At 42.7% G+C, this 21236-nt stretch overlaps 1 protein-coding gene across 3 annotated transcripts in view; it reads right to left on the bottom strand.

Moving 5' to 3' along the window:
* Tmem241 (transmembrane protein 241) overlaps positions 1-21236 on the bottom strand; it is a 119152-nt gene that overhangs the window by 40976 nt on the left and 56940 nt on the right. For all 3 annotated transcript variants that reach the window (XM_070029443.1, XM_070029444.1, XM_070029442.1), the window contains one exon: positions 17062-17155. In XM_070029443.1, the coding sequence (XP_069885544.1) occupies positions 17062-17155 (94 nt within the window). The remainder of the gene's footprint in view (positions 1-17061; positions 17156-21236) is intronic.

Here is a 21236-nt window from a genome sequence, read left to right as displayed (position 1 = left end):
CCGGTACACTGGACCTCACCTCACATCACTAGCTGTCTGTTTGGGGCTGCCTCTCCTAGGTCAGGTCTAGCATAAGATATCATGAACAAATCATTCATATCTCTGGGCCCCAAGAGAAGAAAACAGTCCCAATACTATTATGAAAAATCAGATTGGACACCAGGTGCAGTGGCTCATGTCTATAATCCCAGCTATATGGAGGTACAAAATGAGGACTGAGGCTCAACGATGGCCCAAGCAAAAAAGTACAAGACCTTATCTAGAGAGTAACCTAAAGCAAAAAAGGCTGGAAGTATGGCTCAAGTGGTAGAGCACCTGCCTAGCAATCTCAAAACAGAGTTAAATCCTCTGCAGTATTTTTTAAAATGTGCATTAAGCCAGGCCAGTGGCTCACACCTGTATTGTTAGCTACTCAGGTGGCTGAGATCTGAGGATCATGGTTCAAAGCCAGACCAGGCAGAAAAGTCCCAAGAGACTCTTACTTCCAATTAACCAATCAAGAACCTGAAGTGGTGCTGTGGCTCAAGCAGTAGAGTGCTAGCTTTGAGCACAAAGAGGCTCAGGGACAGCTCCCAGGCTGTGAGTTCAAGTCCCACAAACAACAACAACAAAAAAAACCCTGTATCATCAGGTGGGCATGTATTCTGTTCAGTGGCAGAGCACTTGCTTAAGTAAATCAACAGATAGAGAATAATTCCATTATTGTAAACACAGATAATCCAGTATATGTACATATAGTAAATTCCTAAAAAATATATTCCAAAATGGTTACTGTAGTGGAATCACACCAACCTTTTCTTCTTTTCATTTGCCTTCTAAATTTTCTCTCATAGCCTTTTGAGGTTTTACATAAGAAGTTTTAAATAGAAGTTTTAAAAAAAAAAAAACATTTCTAAGGTTGTTTTTCTGCAAGTGTCATGGTTCAAAAATAAGTCATAAAAAGAAAATTATTTGCTTCAATAATTATTACCATAACCTACAGTTAAACACTTACTGGAAAATTCAAAACATCACCAAGTTACTATGTGATCTACACGTCCAGACTGGCTTCTGTCTGGGCATACTGACCTTCGGGGATCTGATGTGAGGTTCTGGGACACTTTTTAGTTTTTATTTTTTGGTCTGTCACAGGGCTTGAACTCTGGGCCTGAGCTCTGTCCCTCAGCTCTTCAGCTTAAAGCTAGCACTGCACCACTTGAGCCACAGCGCCACTTCTGGTTTTCTGGTGGTTAATTGGAGATAAGAGTGTCAAGCACTTTCCTGCCTGGGCTGGCTTTGAACCATGATCCTCAGATCTCAGCCTCCTGAGTAGCTAGGATTACAGGCGTGAGCCACCGGCACCTGGCCCTGGGACACTTCTTGACAGCCTGGCATGGCACTGCCTGAGCTGCAAGTTGAGGCCCTTGCTCCTTGACCACTTGTTCATCTGTTTCCTACTAGCTTCCACTAGCTTTAGTCTCCATTAGTTCCTGTGGGTGTTTGTTTTTGTTTGATTAGTTAGTTGGCGTTTCCCTTTTATAGCAGTACTATATAAGATTTGAACTTAGGGTTCTGTGCTTGCTAGGCAGATGATGTACCACATGAGCCACTGCATCTGGCGTCCATTCTGATTTTTCATAATAGTATTGGGACTATGTTCTTATCTTGTGGCCCACAGATATGAATGATTTTTATGCTAGATCTGGCCAGGGAGAGCCAGGCCCCAAGCCTTGCTTTGTTATTGTTGAGATAGGGCCTTGCTTTGTGCCTGGGAATACACCTGGCTCTTGATCCTCCTATTTGTGCTTTCCACCATAGCTGGATGACAGGCACACACTACCATACTCAACTGGGTTATTATGACCTCTTTTTTTTCTCTCTTCTTTGTCAGGGAGGGCCTAGAACCATGTTCCTCCTAATTTTAGTGTCCCATCCCCACCTCCGGCCTTGTACCTGGAATGATAGACACATACCTCCACATCCAGCTATTGGTTGACACTGCAGTCTCACAAACTTTTCTTTTTTGGCCTGGACTGGTTTTGAACTACAACCTCTCCCTATCTCCTCCTCCTCTCAAGTAGCTAGGATTACAGGCATGAGCACCAGTGTCCAGCCCTGGAGATGCTTTACATTGTGCAATGACTCAAGAGGCAAACTATAACAAGAAAGCACAGGAGAGTACAACCATGAAAAGGCCTTCATAGGAGAACGTGCATGTGAGAAGCCTCAGTCTCTACAGAGGAAAATCACCTACACAGAGTCTTTCAATAGAGGTCCTCAGGCTTTTGGGTCTCAAGGCCTGGGCTCAAGTCTGAGCTCCCCAATCATATGTTAGACAAGTTATGTTGTATCTTTTATTCCTCATCTCCAGAAAAGGTGCAGGAAAGAAACACACAGTTCAATTTGAACCACAAAACTGTAATGAAATTAAACTGTGCCAGGCTGTGTGTGGTGGCACATGCCTGTCACCCCAGCTACTTGTGAGGCAGAGATTGAGAGGATTAAGGTGCTAGGCCAGCCAAGGTAGAAAAGGCTGCAAGACTCCATCTCAATGGAAGAAGTGGACATGTGGTAGAGCAAGTACAAGCACAAGTCTCTAAGTTCAAACCCTAGTATGATGATGATGATGAAGAAGAAGGAAAGAAGGAGGAGGAGGAGGAGGAGGAGGAGGAGGAGGAGGAGGAGGAGGAGGAGGAGGAGGAGGCGGAGGAGGAGGAGGAGGAGAAGGAGGAGGAGGAGGAGGAGGAGGAGGAGGAGGAGGAGGAGGAAGAAGAAGAAGAAGAAGAAGAAGAAGAAGAAGAAGAAGAAGAAGAAGAAGAGGAGGAGGAGGAGGAGGAGGAGGAGGAGGAGGAGGAGGAGGAGGAGGAGGAGGAGGAGGAGGAGGAAGAGGAGGAGGAAGAGGAGGAGGAGGAGGAGGAGAAGAAGCAGAAGAGGAGGAGGAGGAGAAGACAGATGGAAGGAACAAAGAAAGGTAGGAAGGAATGACGGGAAGAAGGAAGGAAGGAAGGAAGGAAGGAAGGAAGGAAGGAAGGAGGAGAGAAGGAAGAAAGGGAGGGAGGGAGGGAGGGAGGGAGGGAGGGAGGGAGGGAGGGAGGGAGGGAGGGAAAGAAAGAATGCCAAAGTACCTGCCACACTACTTATCACAACATTTACACACAATGGTACACATAATAATAGCTATAATCATCCTCTGAACTTGGATTATATCAAGATATCCAATGTGTTAAATGGAACCAAGTCTAAAATCTGATTGGTTGATGAGTTATCTGTGGAATAAAAATCATATTATGCTTTTTCCCACAGCAGGAGGCAGGGAGGTCTTGGGTTTCTCTTTGCTGACGAACACAAGAAACGCGCCCTTAAAGTGTGCACAGCAGAAGAAAGCTAAGGAGCCCCTCGAACCAACAGTTACGGAATGCACCCGAACAATGGAGCATGAGTCAGTTTTCAGGCAAGGCTGGGTCACATACTCCAGAGTCTGGTCTCTTCCCACTGCCACATGAAGGCTGACAGGCCACCTCTCCTCCACATCATTACGCCCCAACACAGTAACCTGCACCCACAGCCTAGCAAGCCAGAGCGAAGGAGCCTCTAACTTAGGGAGCATGTTTAAGACATGCCCAACCTCAGCTCTAAAGCCAACCCAAGCAAGCCCAAGGGCATCCCATTCAGGAGGCTTCCAGCAAGGCCCAGGAGGAGTATCGAGTGAGAGGCAGAGCCCTGGAACACGGTGTTCCCTTCAAAAAAGAAACATAGCCTTCTAAAATGGTAGCTATTTCATTTGCCTTAATGAGTTGTGGCCTCAGAAAGAAGAATGCACCTGAAAGGGCTTGGCAATGCTTACCGGGAAGTCTGAGCTCACCTCATCACTTTGGAACCAGGCCAAATATGTGTTTGAAACTGTCTACACTGATGATACCTAGGAGACATGGTAGTCACTGCCCGGCATCAGCCAGGGACCAGCCTGCCAAGCCGCCCCTTCCCAGCAGTGACAGCACTCCAGCCTGCCTGTAATATAAAGAGAATGTCAAAGCCAGAGGCAGAGGGATCTGCTCAGGAAGCTGGTGGGCCCTACCTGATCATCTTCCCAGCAGCCCGCATATCAGGAAGCAGGTTCAGCCGTGGAGCCATCCGTGGTTGATGACACCCTGTCAGCACCCATGTGTGATTGTCTTAAGTGGAAGTACAGGTTTCACATCAATGCTGCAAAGTGCACAAATCTCAAGTATCTACCTCATCACCATGTCTCTCAAGCTCCTGCCCCCAAATAACGGCTCCGCCAAGTCCATGTGGCTGCACGCTCTGTCAGTGCAGTGGCAAAGGGCCAGAGTTACTGTGAGGGTATCATATGGGTAAATGCCAATATATTTCTCCTTGACAGGCCTGTGGGCTACTTCCTCAAGCTCAGGGCTATTAGGAAGAAAGCTGGTATGCCTATTCTTGAATGTCTTTTAAAAATACCAGTTTTGAGCTGGGTGCCGGTGGCTCACGCCTGTAATCCTAGCTACTCAGGAGACTAAGAGCTGAGGATCGTGGTTCAAAGCCAGCCCGGGCAGGAAAGTCCATGAGACTCTTTTTTTTTGGGGGGGGGGATCCGGTCGTGGGGCCTGAACTCTGGGCCTGGGCGCTGTCCTTCATCTCTCCAGCTCAAGGCAAGCACTCTACCACTTGAGCCACAGCGCCACTTCCGGCTTTTTTCTTATGTGGTGCTGAGGATTCGAACCCAGGGCCTTGAGCATGCAAGGCAAGTGCTCTACCACTGAGCTATCTTCCCAGCCCAGGCCATGAGACTCTTATCTCCAATAAACCACTCACAAAATGGAAGTGACACTATAGCTGAAGAGGTAGAGCACTCGCCTTGAGCTGGAGTATAGGGACAGTGCTCAGGCCCAGAGTTCAAGGCCCATCCATGACTGACAAAAAAAAAAAAAAAACCCAAACAACAGTTTTAAGCTGGGTGCTGGCATCCTAGCTACTCAGGAGGCTGAGATCTGAAGATAACAGTTAGAAGCCAGCCTGGGCAGAAAGGTCCATGAGACTCTTATGTAACCACATAAATAAATGAATGAGTGAGTGAATAAATAAATAAGAGAAGAAAGTAGAAGTATGGCTCCAGTGGTAGAGCACCAGCCTTAAGCAAAAAGAAGCCAGGGAAGAGCAGGAGGGCCTGAGTTCAAGCCCCAGTACCAGCACCAGCCAACAACAACAACAAAAACAGTGAGCCACCACTGCCTAATTCCATAGAACTGGACAAGTCTATCTAGGCCTATGTCCTAGGTGTATAGCTAGGACAAAGCTAGACACTGTCTAGATTTAGCATTTTCTGGGCCAGTAACATCGTCCCCCCCATTCTCCCCAGCAATATCACCCACATCCTTCCTAAGAGTAGAGTTGGTCTTTTTATTGCACCTATTTTTAGGTGGCTGTCATACCACCCTGTCTCAGTCCCAACTGTCTTAGCATTCATCTAATACACACTGGAGCTACAATTCCCACTGGACTTATCCAGCAAACTGTAAAGCTCAGACTTCTATTTCGTTTTTTAAAAAGTAAGCACCAGGGTAGTACTTCCAAAATGTTAGGCAAAATGGAAAGTTAGGTCCCCTGAGTTACTTGAAAAACTGGGGGGAAGGGGGGAGGTATGAAGCATTTTAAAACCTTATGGGCCACATCAGTGTGGCAATTTTGAACCTCTCCTGATTCTAGATGGTAACACTGAATAAAGAAGTGAAGGCGCCCCACTGACACCCAGCAACAGCTCTCAAACTAGCTGAACCCCAAGTGCAAACAGCACTTCCAGCCTTCTTCCACCTCCAAAGGAAAATCCTGGCCCCTCAAGTAATAACAACTAACTACTTAGTATTGTATATAATGCTTGCAACGTTTCTGTGAAGTGTATATAATTATTTCAAGCTTACAGATGAGAAAAACTGATGGAGAAGTAATCTTTCCAACATCAACCTGTGCATGCATGCAGCTTCTGGAACTTGAACTCAGAACCTAGGTGCTGTCCCTTAGCCTTGTCATTCAAGACTGGTGCTCTGCCGCTTGAGCCACACCTCCATGTCCAGCTTTTCAGCATTCAGAGATAAGAATTTCAAAACCTGCCTGGTTTCTAATCAATATCCTCCCATCTCAGCCTCCTGAGTAGCTAGGATTACAGGCAGGAACCATGCTGCCAGGCTTAAAGAATACTGTCTTGTTTCTTTATCCTTGAAATTGACAGGTCACTCTACACATTTGTGGGGGAAAAATCTGCTGGCATAACATCTTCCCCCAAAGCTATCTGAAAAATAAAATGTCAGGGCAAAGGAACTCTGAATATGAAGAGGGAGTACTGAACAGGCTATATATTAATTCCCAGTTCCTAGGCTAATTACAAGAAGCGTGAACAGCTGCACAGAGGACCCAAGCTTCCTGTTATCAGGACAGATCAGCCTTTAGCTCAATTCGGATGCCAGGGCGGGGGGACCCCTCCCAGACGGGAAGCTCCTACTGTCAGTGACACGGGCTCCAACTGGGCTGGGTGCTGTGGGGATACATTCAATCTTCTGCTTCTTTGAAAGCAAGTCCTAACTTCAATCTATCTCACTATCTCTGAAGAACAAAATGCAGAATGTAGATGCCAGGGAAAGATGGAATTTATTCCTTGATTAAAAAAAAATGTTTCCACTCAAGTCTTGATGTATTAAGGTACAGAGAAGGAAGGAGGGGTAACCTGAAGGTCCACAGGTTAGTGTGACATGCTAATGCATACATGAGAAGGGGGAATGTAATTTAGACTACTTTGGATGAAAAAGGAATAAAAGGAATCAAAGGAATAAAAATTTAAAAAAAAAAATCCAAAACCCCACAGTGGATGCCTAAGCTTTAAACAACTCTACTGCGGGGGATCCTACAGGAAAAGAAAGGTGACGCGTGACTAAGTATGTCTGAGGGCCAACAGGCTACCAACATGCCTGTAAGCCACAACATGATAGAATAGTTACTTCCACAAAAACGACACCAAGTATCAAAACTTAGCTCTTCCATAATAAAATCTGCTTATTCAAATTTTCCAAGAATGATTTCATTTTATCAGGGTTTTTTTTTGGGGGGGGTAGGGGGCTATGGCTTAAACTCAAGGCCTGAACACTGTCCCTGAGCATTTTTGCTCAGGGTGAGTGCTGTACCACTTGAGCCACAGCTCCACTTACGGCTTTTTCAGTGCTTCTTTGGCAATAAGAGTCTCACGGCTTTCAACCAGGATCCTCAGATCTCAGCCTCCTGAGTAACTAAGATTATAGTCCTGAGCCACCAGGGCGTGGTTTTTGTTTTGTTTTGTTTTTGCCAGTACTGGGAATTAAACTCAGAATCTCCTGCTTGCTAGATCCATACTTTACCATTTGAGCCATGCCTCCAGCCCTTTTTTACTTTAGTTATTTTTTAGATAGGGTTTTGTGCTTTTGCTTGGTTGGCCTCAGACTACCATCCTACTACCTCTTCCTCCCAAGCAGCTGGGATTACAGATGTGAACCACAATATCAAGCTTTGGTTTATTTGAGACAGGGCCTCACTAAGTTTTTGCCAAGACTGGCCTCAAACCTCCCAAATAGCTGGGAACACAGGAGTATACTGCCATGCCCAGCCCATCTTTCTCTCTGAGGAGTAGTATGTTAAGATTACTTTATTTAAGCACTCACTCAACACATAATTATTCACTACTATCCTGCAAGGGGCCAAGTACAGATCAGTTCTTCCCCAAGGGATGCATGCAAACTTGGCCAATTAGCTAGCATTTATGTAGCAAAAATCACTTTAACTTTGGTTATTTGAAATTATCTAGATATGAACAGCACCCATGAAGACCAAACAGAAGAAATTTATTTTAAAAAATTAAGTGAAAAAAATAAAGAGATCCATTCAGTCCAAAAGTTGGGAAACTCAGAATTATTATCATATTTCTGCAACAGAGAACATTGTGATGATCAATGGTGCTAAAAGTAGCCCAGAAAAATAATGAAGAATTTATAACTAGAAATAAGAAAAACCTTATCCAAAATAGCAAAATGTCCATTCATATCATAACGTAATTCACTTCCCTGTGAATTATTTTTACAATAGGAAATAATTTAATTTTTTTTTCTTGAACCCCAAAGTGTATTTCCTTTCCCAAGTGTCCTCTGGGAAAAACTTGTTCATAAACAAATAATTCCCAGATAACTGGATACTTTGCTCAGTGTTTCCATATGGCTCAACACTAGCTGTGGCTCCCAGCAGGTCACTTCGCATTGTCAACTCATCAATGATGTCACAGAAAGACATTGACATGTTATTAGTGCCCAGTTCAAGACCATAAAGGAAATTATGCGGTTGCCTCTATGCTTTAATTTTCCATGAAAAATTATTCTCATTGCTGCCACAGCTGCTTAGACAGCAAAAAAGAGAAACGATTTAATTAGGAAACAGCCATAATTAGGTGTTGGTTGTTGGGGTTTTTTTTCTCCCCAGTCTTTCAACATAAAAGTTGCATTACAGTAGAACTACATCTGATTTCACAATGTTATTCTCAGCGGCCTGTTCTAGAACACAAGAAGATGTTGAGTCACAACCAAAGGGGGAAAAGAAAAGGAATCGTAAACTGGGGAACTTACACATGCATATGAACTTTTAGAAGTGATAAAGGGTATGGAGAAGGTGAGGAATATGACAGTAGAGGATGTGTGTTCTGGAATGATCCAACAGCAACAGACTGGCCACCTAAGATGAGGAGATGACAATGAAGGAATAGCTAATGGAGGTAATAGTGGTTACAGAACTTCATGGCAGAAGGAAGAAGACAACTATCTTTGTCCAGTATAAAACTGCCCTAAGAAGGACCTGTGACAAACCTCAGAACAACACCCCCGGGATGTCTTCTGTGTGTGTGTGTGTGTGTGTGTGTGTGTGTGTGTGTGTGTGTGTGTGTGTGTGTCTGTGTGTGTGTGTGTGTGTCTGTGTGTGTGTGTGTGTGTGTCTGTGTGTCTGTGTGTCTGTGTGTGTGTGTATGTGGCACTTTATGCACATGGCAAAAATTGAACCAAAGGACTCTGCTTAGAGAGCCTGATTGGTCTACTTGTCACTTCCACAGAAGTTTGAGGTATGATTCAAAGTAAAGCCTGGGAAACTTCTCTACAAATATAACTCAAAAAGCAAGGTGAAGGAAATGGACTCATAGTTCAAGTGCTAGTTTGCCAGCCTTGAGCAAAAAAAAAGAAAAACGTAAGGAACAGCACCCAGACCCTGAGTTCAAGCCCTAGTACTGGCACTAACAGTGGAGGGCAAGGTAGAGCAAGATGAAAATTAAAGAGTATTTGATCTAGAGGTTGAGAAGAGCTTCCACATTAAAAGAACTCAACTTTTTGTTGTTGTTGTTGTTGTTGTTAATTCCATTAGAGCATCAAGAATTTAACCAATGGTCTCAGACATTCAAAAAAAATTCTAGCTGGGCACCGGTGGCTCACACCTATAATTCTAGCTACTCAGGAGCCTGAGATCTGAGGATCACAGTTCAAAGCCAGCCCAGGCAGGAAAGTCCATGAGCCTCTTATATCCAATTAAGCACCAGAAAACTGGAAATGGCACTGTGGCTCAAGTGGTAGAGCACTCGCTTTGAGCTGAAGAGCTAAAGGACAGGGCCCAGGCCCAGAGTTCAAGACCCATGATTGGCAAAAAAAAAAAAAAACAACATTGAACTCCAACTATATCTGTTGACCATGCTTTTACAAGTTCATCCTCTATTCTAGACAAGTTTAGTTCTAATTGAGGTAGCCAAGAGTTCTCATTGGTTCAGTTATCTTGGCCATCGTTAAGAGACATATTATCATCTCACCAAGAAATGAAAGACACTGGGCTCTGCGATGATGTTACCAGAGCTTCTGAAACCTGGTGAGAAAGCCGGAGAGACAAGCATTAGAGACTAAAAACTTCCTACACAATTTGAGTTCTTCATAAGGATGGATCAACAGAGGCTCAAATTTACCAGTGGAATCTTCCCAACTCTTAAGAGGAACTCCTATTTATGGGAAGCACAGTACAGGAGATATCTCTACCAGGAGATACTGTTATGAAGACAGTTCTGAAGGCTCCTAGGCAATCAATGCCAGCGTACAATTAAGGCTACAGTTGATCACAAAGCAGCCAGCAGTGTGACTTCCATGGAAACTTTGCCTTGCCCTTGCCATTCTCTTTGCCTTTTCCCCTTCCCCTTCCTTTTCATGTTGATACTGGGACTTGAACTCAGAACCTGTGTTCTCACTTGACTTCTTCACCTCAATCTGGTCCTCTACCACTGAGGCACACCTCCTGCCTGGCTTTCAGCAAGACTATGAGGTTGCTCTCCAGTATTGCAAAAACCCTCAAAACAGACAAGAACAAACTAAAGTAAATCATGAGGCCTAACCTAGACAAGGTACAGAAAAATCACTTCCCAAGAACCATGAAAAGAACAGATTTGGTCTTCTGATCTGTCATTATCGTTGGGACATGGAATAGTGATGATAATTGTGCCGTTTTCAAAGGAAGCAAGGGTTCCTACAGAGACAGCTCTGAAGGGGGAAGCAAGCGCTGGATCTTGACACCTAGGGGTGCTGCCATCTGGCAAGGCTTGCTCCCTGGCTTGTGTGAAACATAAACTCAGCTGCTTCTGACCTCAACTGCTTCTTCCCAATGATTCTGAAAAAATCAAGTTGGTTTGAAATTAATAGGGATGACACAAGGCACTACTCAACCCAGGAAGAATTCTCATGGGAGGACTTAAATCTGCTGGAGAAAATCACGAGGAGAAACATGAAAACTCTGACTATCCCTTCCTGACATACCCACATAGACCATTGCTTTTCTCTTGAGTTCACTCACTTTCTCCTACATCAATCCTTCGTTACAAGGAAGAGGACATGTCAACTGTTTACAGATGCAATTCAGATTTCACATACCTAAATTTACCAAAATGAAAAGGGAGGATTTTTTTTAAGTTATGCATGAATTCTGGTATTTGCCATTTCCTTACATGTTTCTCATATTCCCAGAGAGCTAATAACCAGCATGACAGTAACATACAATGTCTTTCCTCACCCTGTGCCTTCTCAGACCAGTGGAGGACACTCAGAAAGGGGAGCACCTGAGAGAGATGGCAGCCTTCTCTGAGATCATGGAATTGAGAAGCTGATGGACCAACTCCCTGGAGGAAGGGAGGGGAGCCTCAGCTCTGAGTGTATCTTAAGAGTCTCTCACAGAATTCCAATTCTCCCCTGGCACCCACGGAACATCCTTCTGAGTCACTGTCTGAATACACTGGCACCAGTGCAGTCGCAATGACATCATGGGAAGTATTGCTAAGCGTGATCATGTGATGCTTCGAATGTTAGCACATTGGATGTGTAGGTGGTCCAAAGACTGGATATGTGCCCTGCCTCTGAGGCCACAGAACTTATTTTCCATAGGAAAGAAAAAAAAGAAGAGAGCGAGAAAGAGAGCGCACGAGCAGAGAGGAAAGGAGGAAGGGAGTGGGGAGATTGCTCCATGTTCTGATGCTGAATGGAACTTAACAGCTCGTTTAATCCAATCTATCACACTTCAGGAGAAACAGCCACAGCAGCCATTTAAAACTTCTTCCGTCTTCCCAATAAACTAGTGAGAAAGAAATTTTATAAACCCCTCTTACAGTTTAGGGGGAAAAAAAAAGAAAGAAAGAAGACTAATGACATGAGTGGTCAAATGGCCACATAGAAGAAAAAAAGTCCTACCAAATCATAAAGCATAATGACAATGCCCTGCTTTATGGTTTATAAATATAGCACAGTATACAGATACAGATGTTGCTGTACACACTAATACTTTACAGATTTTAGGGATGGATTACCTGTCATAAAATACACCTACAGCAAATGTAAAATGCAAATGATTTTAATGAGTAAATAATAATTTAATAAATTTAACTAAAGTCATGTGCAAGCATCCAGTTTTAGAAAAACATTTCCATTACCTCCACCCTCCCAAAAAGCACTCCTCTGAGCCTCTTTGCAGTAAATTTTTGCACCAAGTAACCCAACAATACATGTTGTATCCCTATAACTTGGCCTCTTTTGGACATTTTACACAAAAACAACAATACCATAGGATTTATTTGTGATGCCTTCTATTCACTTAGCATAATGGTTCTGAGATACAGCCAAGTTATGAAAATGTGTTAATATCCCACTTCTTATGGTTGACTTGTATTCTACTATGTATACATGTTATATCCTGTTTATCCATTCACTCATAAATTCACATTGGACTATTTCCAGTTTCTTTTACTATTAATAATGACATCCATGGAAGGCTTTTGGATGAACCTAATTTTCCTTTCTCTTGAGCAACTTCTTAAAATAGATTGCTAGATTGTAGTCAATTTATGCTCAACTTTTTTTTTTTGGGGGGGGGGGTCCGGTCCTGGGGCCTGAACTCTGGGCCTGGGCGCTGTTCCTCAGCTCTTCAGCTCAAGGCTAGCATTCTAGCTCTTGAGCCACAGCGCCACTTCCGGCTTTTTTTTTTTCCTGCTTATGTGGTGCTGAGGAATCGAACCCAGGGCCTCGAGCATGCAAGGCAAGCGCTCTACCACTGAGCCACCTTCCTAGCCCACTATTCTCAACTTTTTCAGAAAACATCACACTGTTCTCAAAGGGGCTGTACAGAGATCAACTGGCAATGTAGGAGGCTTCCAGTTTCCCCCCTCTTTGCTTTCAGCCCATTTCTATTGCTGAATCCATGATATGTCCCTTGTAGACAATAGATAGTTGGGTCTTGTGTTTTCCTTTTAAAATCTAGTCTGAAAATATGACTTTGGAATGGAGGTATTTAGCTTATTCACATTTAATGCAATTGTTGATATGGCTGCAAGCACTAAATCTCTCCATTTTTTACTTATCTAAGAATTCCTTTGTTTTTCTGTCATATGGAAAGACAGTTCTACTATATATCAAATTCTTGGCTGACTGATTTTTCTTCCCACATGTTGAATGCATCATCTTCTTGGCCTCCACTGTTTTTGATGAAAAGTCAAAATTAAATTTTTTTTCATTCTTATTGTAGCATATTTCTTTTGTTGCTTTTAACATTTTTTTTCTTAACCTTAATATACTTTGTCTATGTAAGATTCTCTTCTTCGTTGTTCTCAGGGCTCATTGAGCTTTTAGGATTAAATTTGGGAGTTTCAGCCACCATGCCTTCAAATATTTGTTTCTACCCTTGTCTCTTCTTCTGGGACTATTTTTATACATACAGTTATAAGCTTGATTTCCATGGGCCTTAGAGATTCTCTTCACATTTTTTTTCAATAAAACAAAACACCTTGGTTCTTTAGAAGCCGAATAATTTTTTTGGCTATACATTCTGATTTACTTACTCTTCTTTATTTCTGCCATCTCAAATCTGTTACTGAGTGCCTCCAGAGAATTTTCACTTCAATTTATGTTTGTCAAATCCAATACTTCAATTTCTTTCTTTTTTAAATGTAATTTTATTGCACAGAGGGGCTAGTTACATATTTAAGGTAGTGAGTACATTTCTTGTTGAACTTGTTTCCCTTCTCTCATTTTTCTCCCACATTCCCTCCCTCTCAATTGCCCCATCCCCTACCCCAAGTTGCACAGTTCATTTCCAACATGTTGTCTTGTGAGTATCACTGGTGCATTAAGTTTCTTGCTTGTGGAGTCTTTAAACTCCCATTCCCTGGCAGTGGGGGGAGGGGAGGGTTAAATGAAATGTTTCTCTTTTTCCATCTCTCCCAACTTTATCCTGTTAGACTAAAATAAATCCTTGCTAAAACTTCAGAACACAATTCCTTTATTGAAATTCTGTATTCAGTAAGCCTTTTCTTTAACTCTTTGAACATGGTTGCCTTTCCATCTAAGCCTATTTTATAAGGTACTCAGTGGTGAGCTTTTGTCTTTGTTCTCTGTGTGTGCGCACACGCGTGTGTGTATGTGTGTGACACCAGCACAGGCATGAATTCAAGGCCTCACACTCTAGCCTAGCTTTTTCACTCAGGGTTGTTCTGCCACTTGTGCCACATTTGCACCTCCATACTTTTTTGTGTGTGCCAGTAGTGGGGTTTGAACTCAGTACTTGGACATTATCCCTTAGCTTTTCATTCAACACAGGCACTCTACCACTTGAGCCAGTTTCACTTTTGGCTTTTTGGTGGTTCACTGGGGATAAGACTCTCATGAACTTTCCTTCCTTGGGCTGGCTTTGAACCGCAATCCTCAAATCTCAGCCACTTCATTAATAAGGATTAAAGGCATGAGCCACCAGTACCCAACTTCACTTCTGACTTTTTGCTGCTAACTGGAGATAAGCGTCTCACAGACTTTCCTGACCAGGCTGGCTTTGAACTGGGACCCTCATATCTCAGCCTCATACATAGAAATATAGGGATGAGCCACTGGTACCTAGCTCAAAAGAGTTTTCTGCTAACTCCTACATCTGAAGACAGACATTCAGAGCTAATTCCTATACACTGCTCTTTTCCCGCATACACCTTTTGTTTCTCATTGTGTGTTGAATTTTGGGCATCTGGTAGCAACTCCAGATTCTGACTTTTCCCCCAAGAACTGTTAAAACTATTGTTTTGCTTATTTAGAAATGTTCCTGGACTAAGTCTCTAAAATCTGCTTCACATATAAAGTAGAGTTGATTATGTCTTTGTTAATTGTTTTTCTTAATCTTATTTCCAAGTCAGACTTCTACCAGTCATCCCATGCCTACAGCACTTAGTATTCTGGTAAATACTAGTCAGGGATTTCACTCAAACCCTAAAGCCAGAAAGGTTTCTTCTGTCTGCTTCTGGTTTTTATATGGGGTCTGGGGATCCTAGTCAACTCAGGTTGTTCTCATGTCTATTGTGACCTTAACTGTCCAGTGTCCTAACTTTCTGTGGCTCTCTTACATCTGTGAAGGAGTCTTGGGCCTGCTCCATATCTGCAGTGCATATACACACACTAAGCTCAATGTGAAATGTAAAAAGAGCTTTCAAATCTCTTCAAATCTACTTTTGTTGGGGGAGAGAGGGCTGGGTAATGGGGTTTGGGGTCTGGGTGCTGTTCCTGAGCTTTTGTGCTCAAGGCTAGACTCTACCACTTCAAGTCACAGCTCCATTTCTGGTTTTCTGGTGGTTAATAGGAAGTACGATTCTCATGGACTTTCCTGCCCAGGCTGGCTTTGAACCAGGATCCTCAGATCTCAGTCTCCTGAGTCACCAGGATTAGAGGTGTGAGCCACCAGCATCGGGCTACTTATTAAGCATCAGAACTACTTATTAAGTCACCAGTAAGTCCTCTGGTCCACTGCTTCTGGAGCCACTTGCCCCTCCTGTTCATTCACTTCTGAGTTGGCCACCTGAACTGACAATCTTCCAAAGGAGGAAGGAGGAGCATCTTCTAGAAGTGGCAGCATAGCCCACCTTGCTCTGGTTGAATCATGACACTCACACAGCTGGAGGATAGAACAGACAGTAACAGGCACGGACAGCACAGACTCATTCTGTTCCTATCCAAAGTTGACCAGTCTTCCCGAACAAATGTGTCTGAGTCTGTTTTGTTTTTACAGCCTGACAACAGGTGTTGTGAAGAGTCTTCTCCCAGCTTTCTATTTGCTTTGGGAGGAACAGGTTTCTCTTTCTAAACCCCTCCACTCTCTCATATTGGAAATCAATAGGTCAACCATGCTTCCATTCTGCTGGATTGGAATTATTAATGCTACCAAGAAGTATAACACATGAGTGAAAACTCTAGTAAGAACTCTCATTCTCAAAAGGAAAAAAAAAAATGTTTCCCTTCCCTAGAAAAAATTCAACCAAAAGACATATAGGCTGGGTGCCAGTGGTTCATGCCACTGACTAATCCTAGCTACTCAGGAAGCTGAGATCTTAAGATCATGGAAGCCAGTCCGGGCAGGAAAATCCAAGAGATTCTTATCTCTGATTAACCACCAAAAAGCTAGAAGTGGAGATGTGACTTAAGTAGTAGAGAGCCAGACTTGGGCAAAAAATGGACAATGTTCAGTTCCTGAGTCCAAGCCCCAGTACAAAAACACTTGATTGAACACATACGTGCGTGTGCACACCCACACCCACACACACACACACACACACACACACACACACACACACACACACACAGATGAATAACTGCACAAATTTCAATATCTATTTCATTAGATTAAATCAATTAAGGAATCTCAGTTCTGAGAGGCAGCTTCTAGAACCTTAGACCATGAATCCCTTCCTGGACATGAAGAAAATGATAGGCACCAGAACGAAGATGTCTACCCTGGACCCCTTTAGTTTGACAACACATTCTATGCTGTGTCCCTTTACAGTTCACCACCTCTTTTTCTTAGGTTTTGGTGACAGATACACACAGGCCATTCCTGTTAACAGTTCCTCTAGGAGGGTTCCTGGAAGTCTCTCACACTGGCCATCACTAGATTTTCCTTTGTCTTTCCCCTCAGACAGGCTAAGTCTTCTTGGGAGTGTCATGTGAGCTCTGGATACCCAAGGACGAGCCCCAAGGAAGGAAAAAGAACTTTCTGCTGCATCTAGATATCAGTCTCTACAAGTTGTTATGTCGAAAACAAACTTTACAACTTTGGTGGGGGGGGGGACTGGGTGGGAAGACAGGGGTAGGATGGGAAGGGATGGGAAGGGGAAACAAAGGAGGAGGCTACAATGCTTGATAAGAAATGCACTCATTATCTTGCCCATGTAATTGTAACCCTTCTGTATGGTATTTTCACAATGAAAAAAAAAAACCTTTTGACAAAATTTTTGACAAAATTTCTCATCTTCAGTTAGGTAAATTACGGGGTCTGCCCACAGTCATACTATATGAGCAAGATGAACTACATTGAGCTGATAATATAGATGGAAGGCTTCAGAAATTCTTACCTGAATGAAAGAAGGAAGGATTGGGTTCAGGGCATGTGGCTAGCCTTGGTTGCATGAAGATCAATTTTTACATGACCCAGACACAGAGAAGCTGTCCACATAAGCTCTTAGAACATGTTCACACTCGTCTTTCTTACCTTAGCAAAGAAAATCCAGGCTGCACACTGTCCTGGGGCCAGAAGGCTTTTCAGTTTCACTGTGGTGAGCATGAGAAAGAATCCTAAGATTCCACTGGAAGGAGAAAACATTCTTCAGTTAGTAAGGCTACTACCTTGCTTCAGACAACAGCTGGCAAACTTCTGAAACATTCTACCAGTCCAAGTTTTTTGTCTTCTTTGTAGCTCTGACTAGCTTTGACACCTCTCCTCCACAGCCTCCCAAATGTTGGGATTACAGGTATACAACCCCTTCCATTTACCACCTAGTTTCTAATCTCCATCACATCTGTGTTTTCTAGTGATCCCTGGATAAAAACCCAAAGTTCTTTTCTAAAGGGCTATGTTGAGAGCATTGGACCTGAGGAATGAGAGGGGAACAGAAATTGGGGAGATTTCTGGCTAAATCATAAAAGGGAAAAAATGAGATGAATATTCTTCTTTACAATACTATATCTGGCAAGTCTGGTACTTGCCAAGGTAGAACGTCATTTTCTACTAAAAGTTTATATTAGGATATATTAATTATAGACAATGAGTGTCATTATGACAATTTCACGCATTAACTTTGGTTATATTCACATACAACTCCTCCCCCCACCGAATTTCCTTTTCTTGTTCCCTCCTACCCATTGAAGAATTATAATTTCTTTCAAGCAAAACAAGCCAGCCTTCCAAAGGAAAACTGTCCATAGGACAGAGGCCTGGATTGGTCCGGGCTCAAGGTAAAACTGAAGAGGAAGGCTGTTCCAGTAATGCATGTGGTTAAGCCAGCAGTGCCCAAGCCAGGCCCACAACATGGAAAAGCTACAATGTGGAGATGTTGCCTGAGCACCTGTGTGAAATGACAGACCCTCACCCTGGGAGATTGAGGGAAAGCATCCCCTTAGGGCTCTTCAGATGCCTGGCCCAGTAAGGGTGCTGCAGGGGCAACCAATTATAAAACTGTCAGTATGTGGTTGAGCTCAACCTTCTCAACTCTTCCTAGTTGCTTAAGTGTGACTTTTAATAAGTCATGAATTTTTGGTGAATGGGATTTGAATTCAGTGCCTTGTACTTGCTAGGCAAGTGCTCTACCACTTGAGCCATGCCCCAGTCTCTTTGGCTTACATTTTATTTCAAATGGGGGTCTCATATGTATGCCCAGGGCCAGCCTCATACTGTGATCCTCCTATTTCCCTCTCAAGTAGCTGGAACTACAGGCATGCAGCACCACCCACCTGTGGCTTTTATTCTCAATTGAAAAGTGATACAACTACTTGTACCCAAAGCCATAGAGGTCACACAAGCTCATATGAAAGGTCATATAACCTCAATTGTGCCTCCAGATGCTCAAATGCAGTACTGCCCTCTGAGTGAGTGGTTCCAACTTGGGTCCTAAGCTCTGAGTGGCAAGGACCCCATCCTGAGCTGCTCATTGTATTTCTCCAGGCCACAGTAGGTATTAAAGAAATATTTGACCTAAATTTCCCTGACCCTTAATTTTCTTATCTGGAAGCCGGTCTTTATCCACCTGACACAGCCAGAAAAGATCTGTGACAGCAGCTTTAACATAGCTCTTCAAATTGAATTTCCTCTGTCTTCTCCTTGCTTTTCAGTTTGATCAGTTCATCATTTTGAAAATAAAACATCAGCTATATGAAAATTATATAAGTTGTACACAGTGTCCTTATTCCAGTCTCTGGCAGGAGAATGACAAGGACCTTTTACTGGAAGGATAATAGATATGCTTGTATCTAGCTTTATGTCTTTTCCATTCAACATGGGATGGATGGTCTAGATGTCCTGGTGCTATGTCCTGTATCTAGTTCTCTGCATGGAGACTGGTGGAGGTCCTAAAGTATCAATACAGTGTCAATCCTTGTTGATCCAATTATTAGTGTAGCAGGGAGATAATACCTTTAAGCTGTCTTGTCCATCTTTGCTCAACAAAGTGAAACTACAAATAAGGATTTGATAAGAATCAGTAATCCAAAAGAAGGCTGGGTACAGGTGGCTCATGCCTGTAATTCTAATGACTCACAAGGCTGAGATCTAAGGATTCCAGTTCAAAGACATCCAGGACTTTTAAGACAGACTGCTAACCCAATTAACCTGAGAAAAAAATCTGACATGGAACTGTTGCTTAATTTTTATCTTCGAGCACACACACACACACACACACACACACACACACACACACACACACACACACTGAACATGACATTAAATTGCCACCTGTGCCTTTTTGACTTACAGATTAGGTAGGTGACAGCCAAAGAAAAGAAACTCCTAAGAATGTTGACATAAATCTAAAAGAAATATAAGGCAAGTTCTAGACATTTCTTTTCCAAATCAGACATAACATGGACACTATTACTGGTTTTTTCCTCACTGAACATTTCTCAATTTATACTGGGAAATATTAAAAGTTAAATGATTTAGTAGATGGCTTTCTTTTGTGGAAGTTAATTCAAATAAAAGTATTCACTATGATTTGAATACTCAAGAAAGTATTAATCAGCCAGAGCTCACAATCATTTTCTAAATTATGAACAATGCAACTGCGAGGGCTGGGTAATTCAAAGACATTTCAATGTTTTAGGAAAAGTGCTGCTTTATTTTTTTTCTCTAAGAAACACTGACTTTTTATTTGGTCGCTAAGTTAACTAGGAGTAGGATGAAGGCTAGACAGCCCAGAATCCTGTACTTTGTACCTATGTCCTTTATTCTGAGACCTTCTGCAGTCACTTTGTAGCCATCTCTGAATCCAGGAAGAGACAGACTACCTGCCAGGCAACAAGGACTATTATGGTGAGAAGGTCTCACCCGAACATTCCTGTATCAATAGAAGGTCAGATTACCTGCCATCTCCCCTTTGGCCACTTCTGAACCTGATGTGACTTGTGACTATTTCAACTACACTTACCTTCTTATTCTCAACTCCTAATTCTCCCTGTTTTAACTAAGGCAAATGGAGGTACCCATGAAGACAGTTGTAGGTGGCTGAAGATGTATTGAAGATGTTGTTGATAGGCCTTAGTAAGAACAACAACAAAAGGCCGGTAGGTGGGCATGAAATCATGGTCTATAGAACTTGCAGATGGCAGGCTAACCTGATAAGCCAAAACATGCCTGGCAATCAAATGGGGGAATAGGAGCAGGGAGGTACACAAAAAACTGAGGAAGAAGAACAAAAAGATGAAGTAGTAAAGACAGGGCACTAAATCTCTGGTGCCACAACCTGATAGGAAATAGAAAAGAAGACCCACCCATCAGAAAGTCATGCAATTCTCTCCATCAAACACAAGGCTAAAGTCTGTAACAAGGAAGAGTGCACTAGATGGCTGAGGCAGATTGAAGTGCTGTCTTCTCGGTGTACTTATGCCATTACTCCCTTTCTCTGTCACTTTTGTCCTCTAATAAGCCTTCACTAGCACCTTTATTGCCTGAATTTTTCCCTTGCCAGATGCAAGGACCAAAGTTGTTAAAATGCCCCAAATGTCTCATCATATATTTGGCACACTAGACAAGAAGCTAGAGATTAAGTATATCATTTTTCTGACTTGGATTCATTGACAGGTAATAATATCTTCTCCTGACTGCCAAGCAATAATCTCCTTCCTCGGGCCTTCACAATGTCTCTTTGTCATCTAGGGTTAAGTGACATGGGACTCTTGGGAGCTTGAACCTGGGTGTTGAGACTCAGCTTTTTTTTTCTATTGTTTTCTCTAAAATGATTTATATGTTCAGATTATATCTTATCCATGTCCTTCCTAAGGCATAAAAACTCCTAAACCATGTAAATGAATACCTCACATTGAGATGATTTGTGTATCTGTTGTAATGTTTTCTGATTTATCTAACTCCCCCCTCAACATGTTTTTCATTCCAACAGGATATTTTAAATTTAGGGAAGTATGTATCACAACAATTAAAATATTAATCAATAAAAAAAGAAAGAAAATATTTGTCAAGCTGGAGTAAATCAAACACTCCTGGGACCACACTGTATAGCCAAGTATGTTTTCACATCACTAGTTACAGAGCCCCAGTCCTGAGGCAAGCCAAGGAACGGGGAACACTGTAGCAAGTTTGACCTTGATGGCCTACAAAGTTTGTGCACACTTGCATCTGCTCATGGAAGCCTGGACAGTTGTCCAAGTCTCACTTGAAAA

This window comes from Dipodomys merriami, unplaced genomic scaffold (genome assembly GCF_024711535.1).
Source record: "Dipodomys merriami isolate MVZ:Mamm:240054 unplaced genomic scaffold, mDipMer1.0.p SCAF_2, whole genome shotgun sequence".
NCBI lineage: Eukaryota > Metazoa > Chordata > Mammalia > Rodentia > Heteromyidae > Dipodomys > Dipodomys merriami.
The sequence above is the reverse complement of the archived record's forward strand: the minus strand, read 5'-3'. Positions and strand labels throughout refer to the sequence as shown.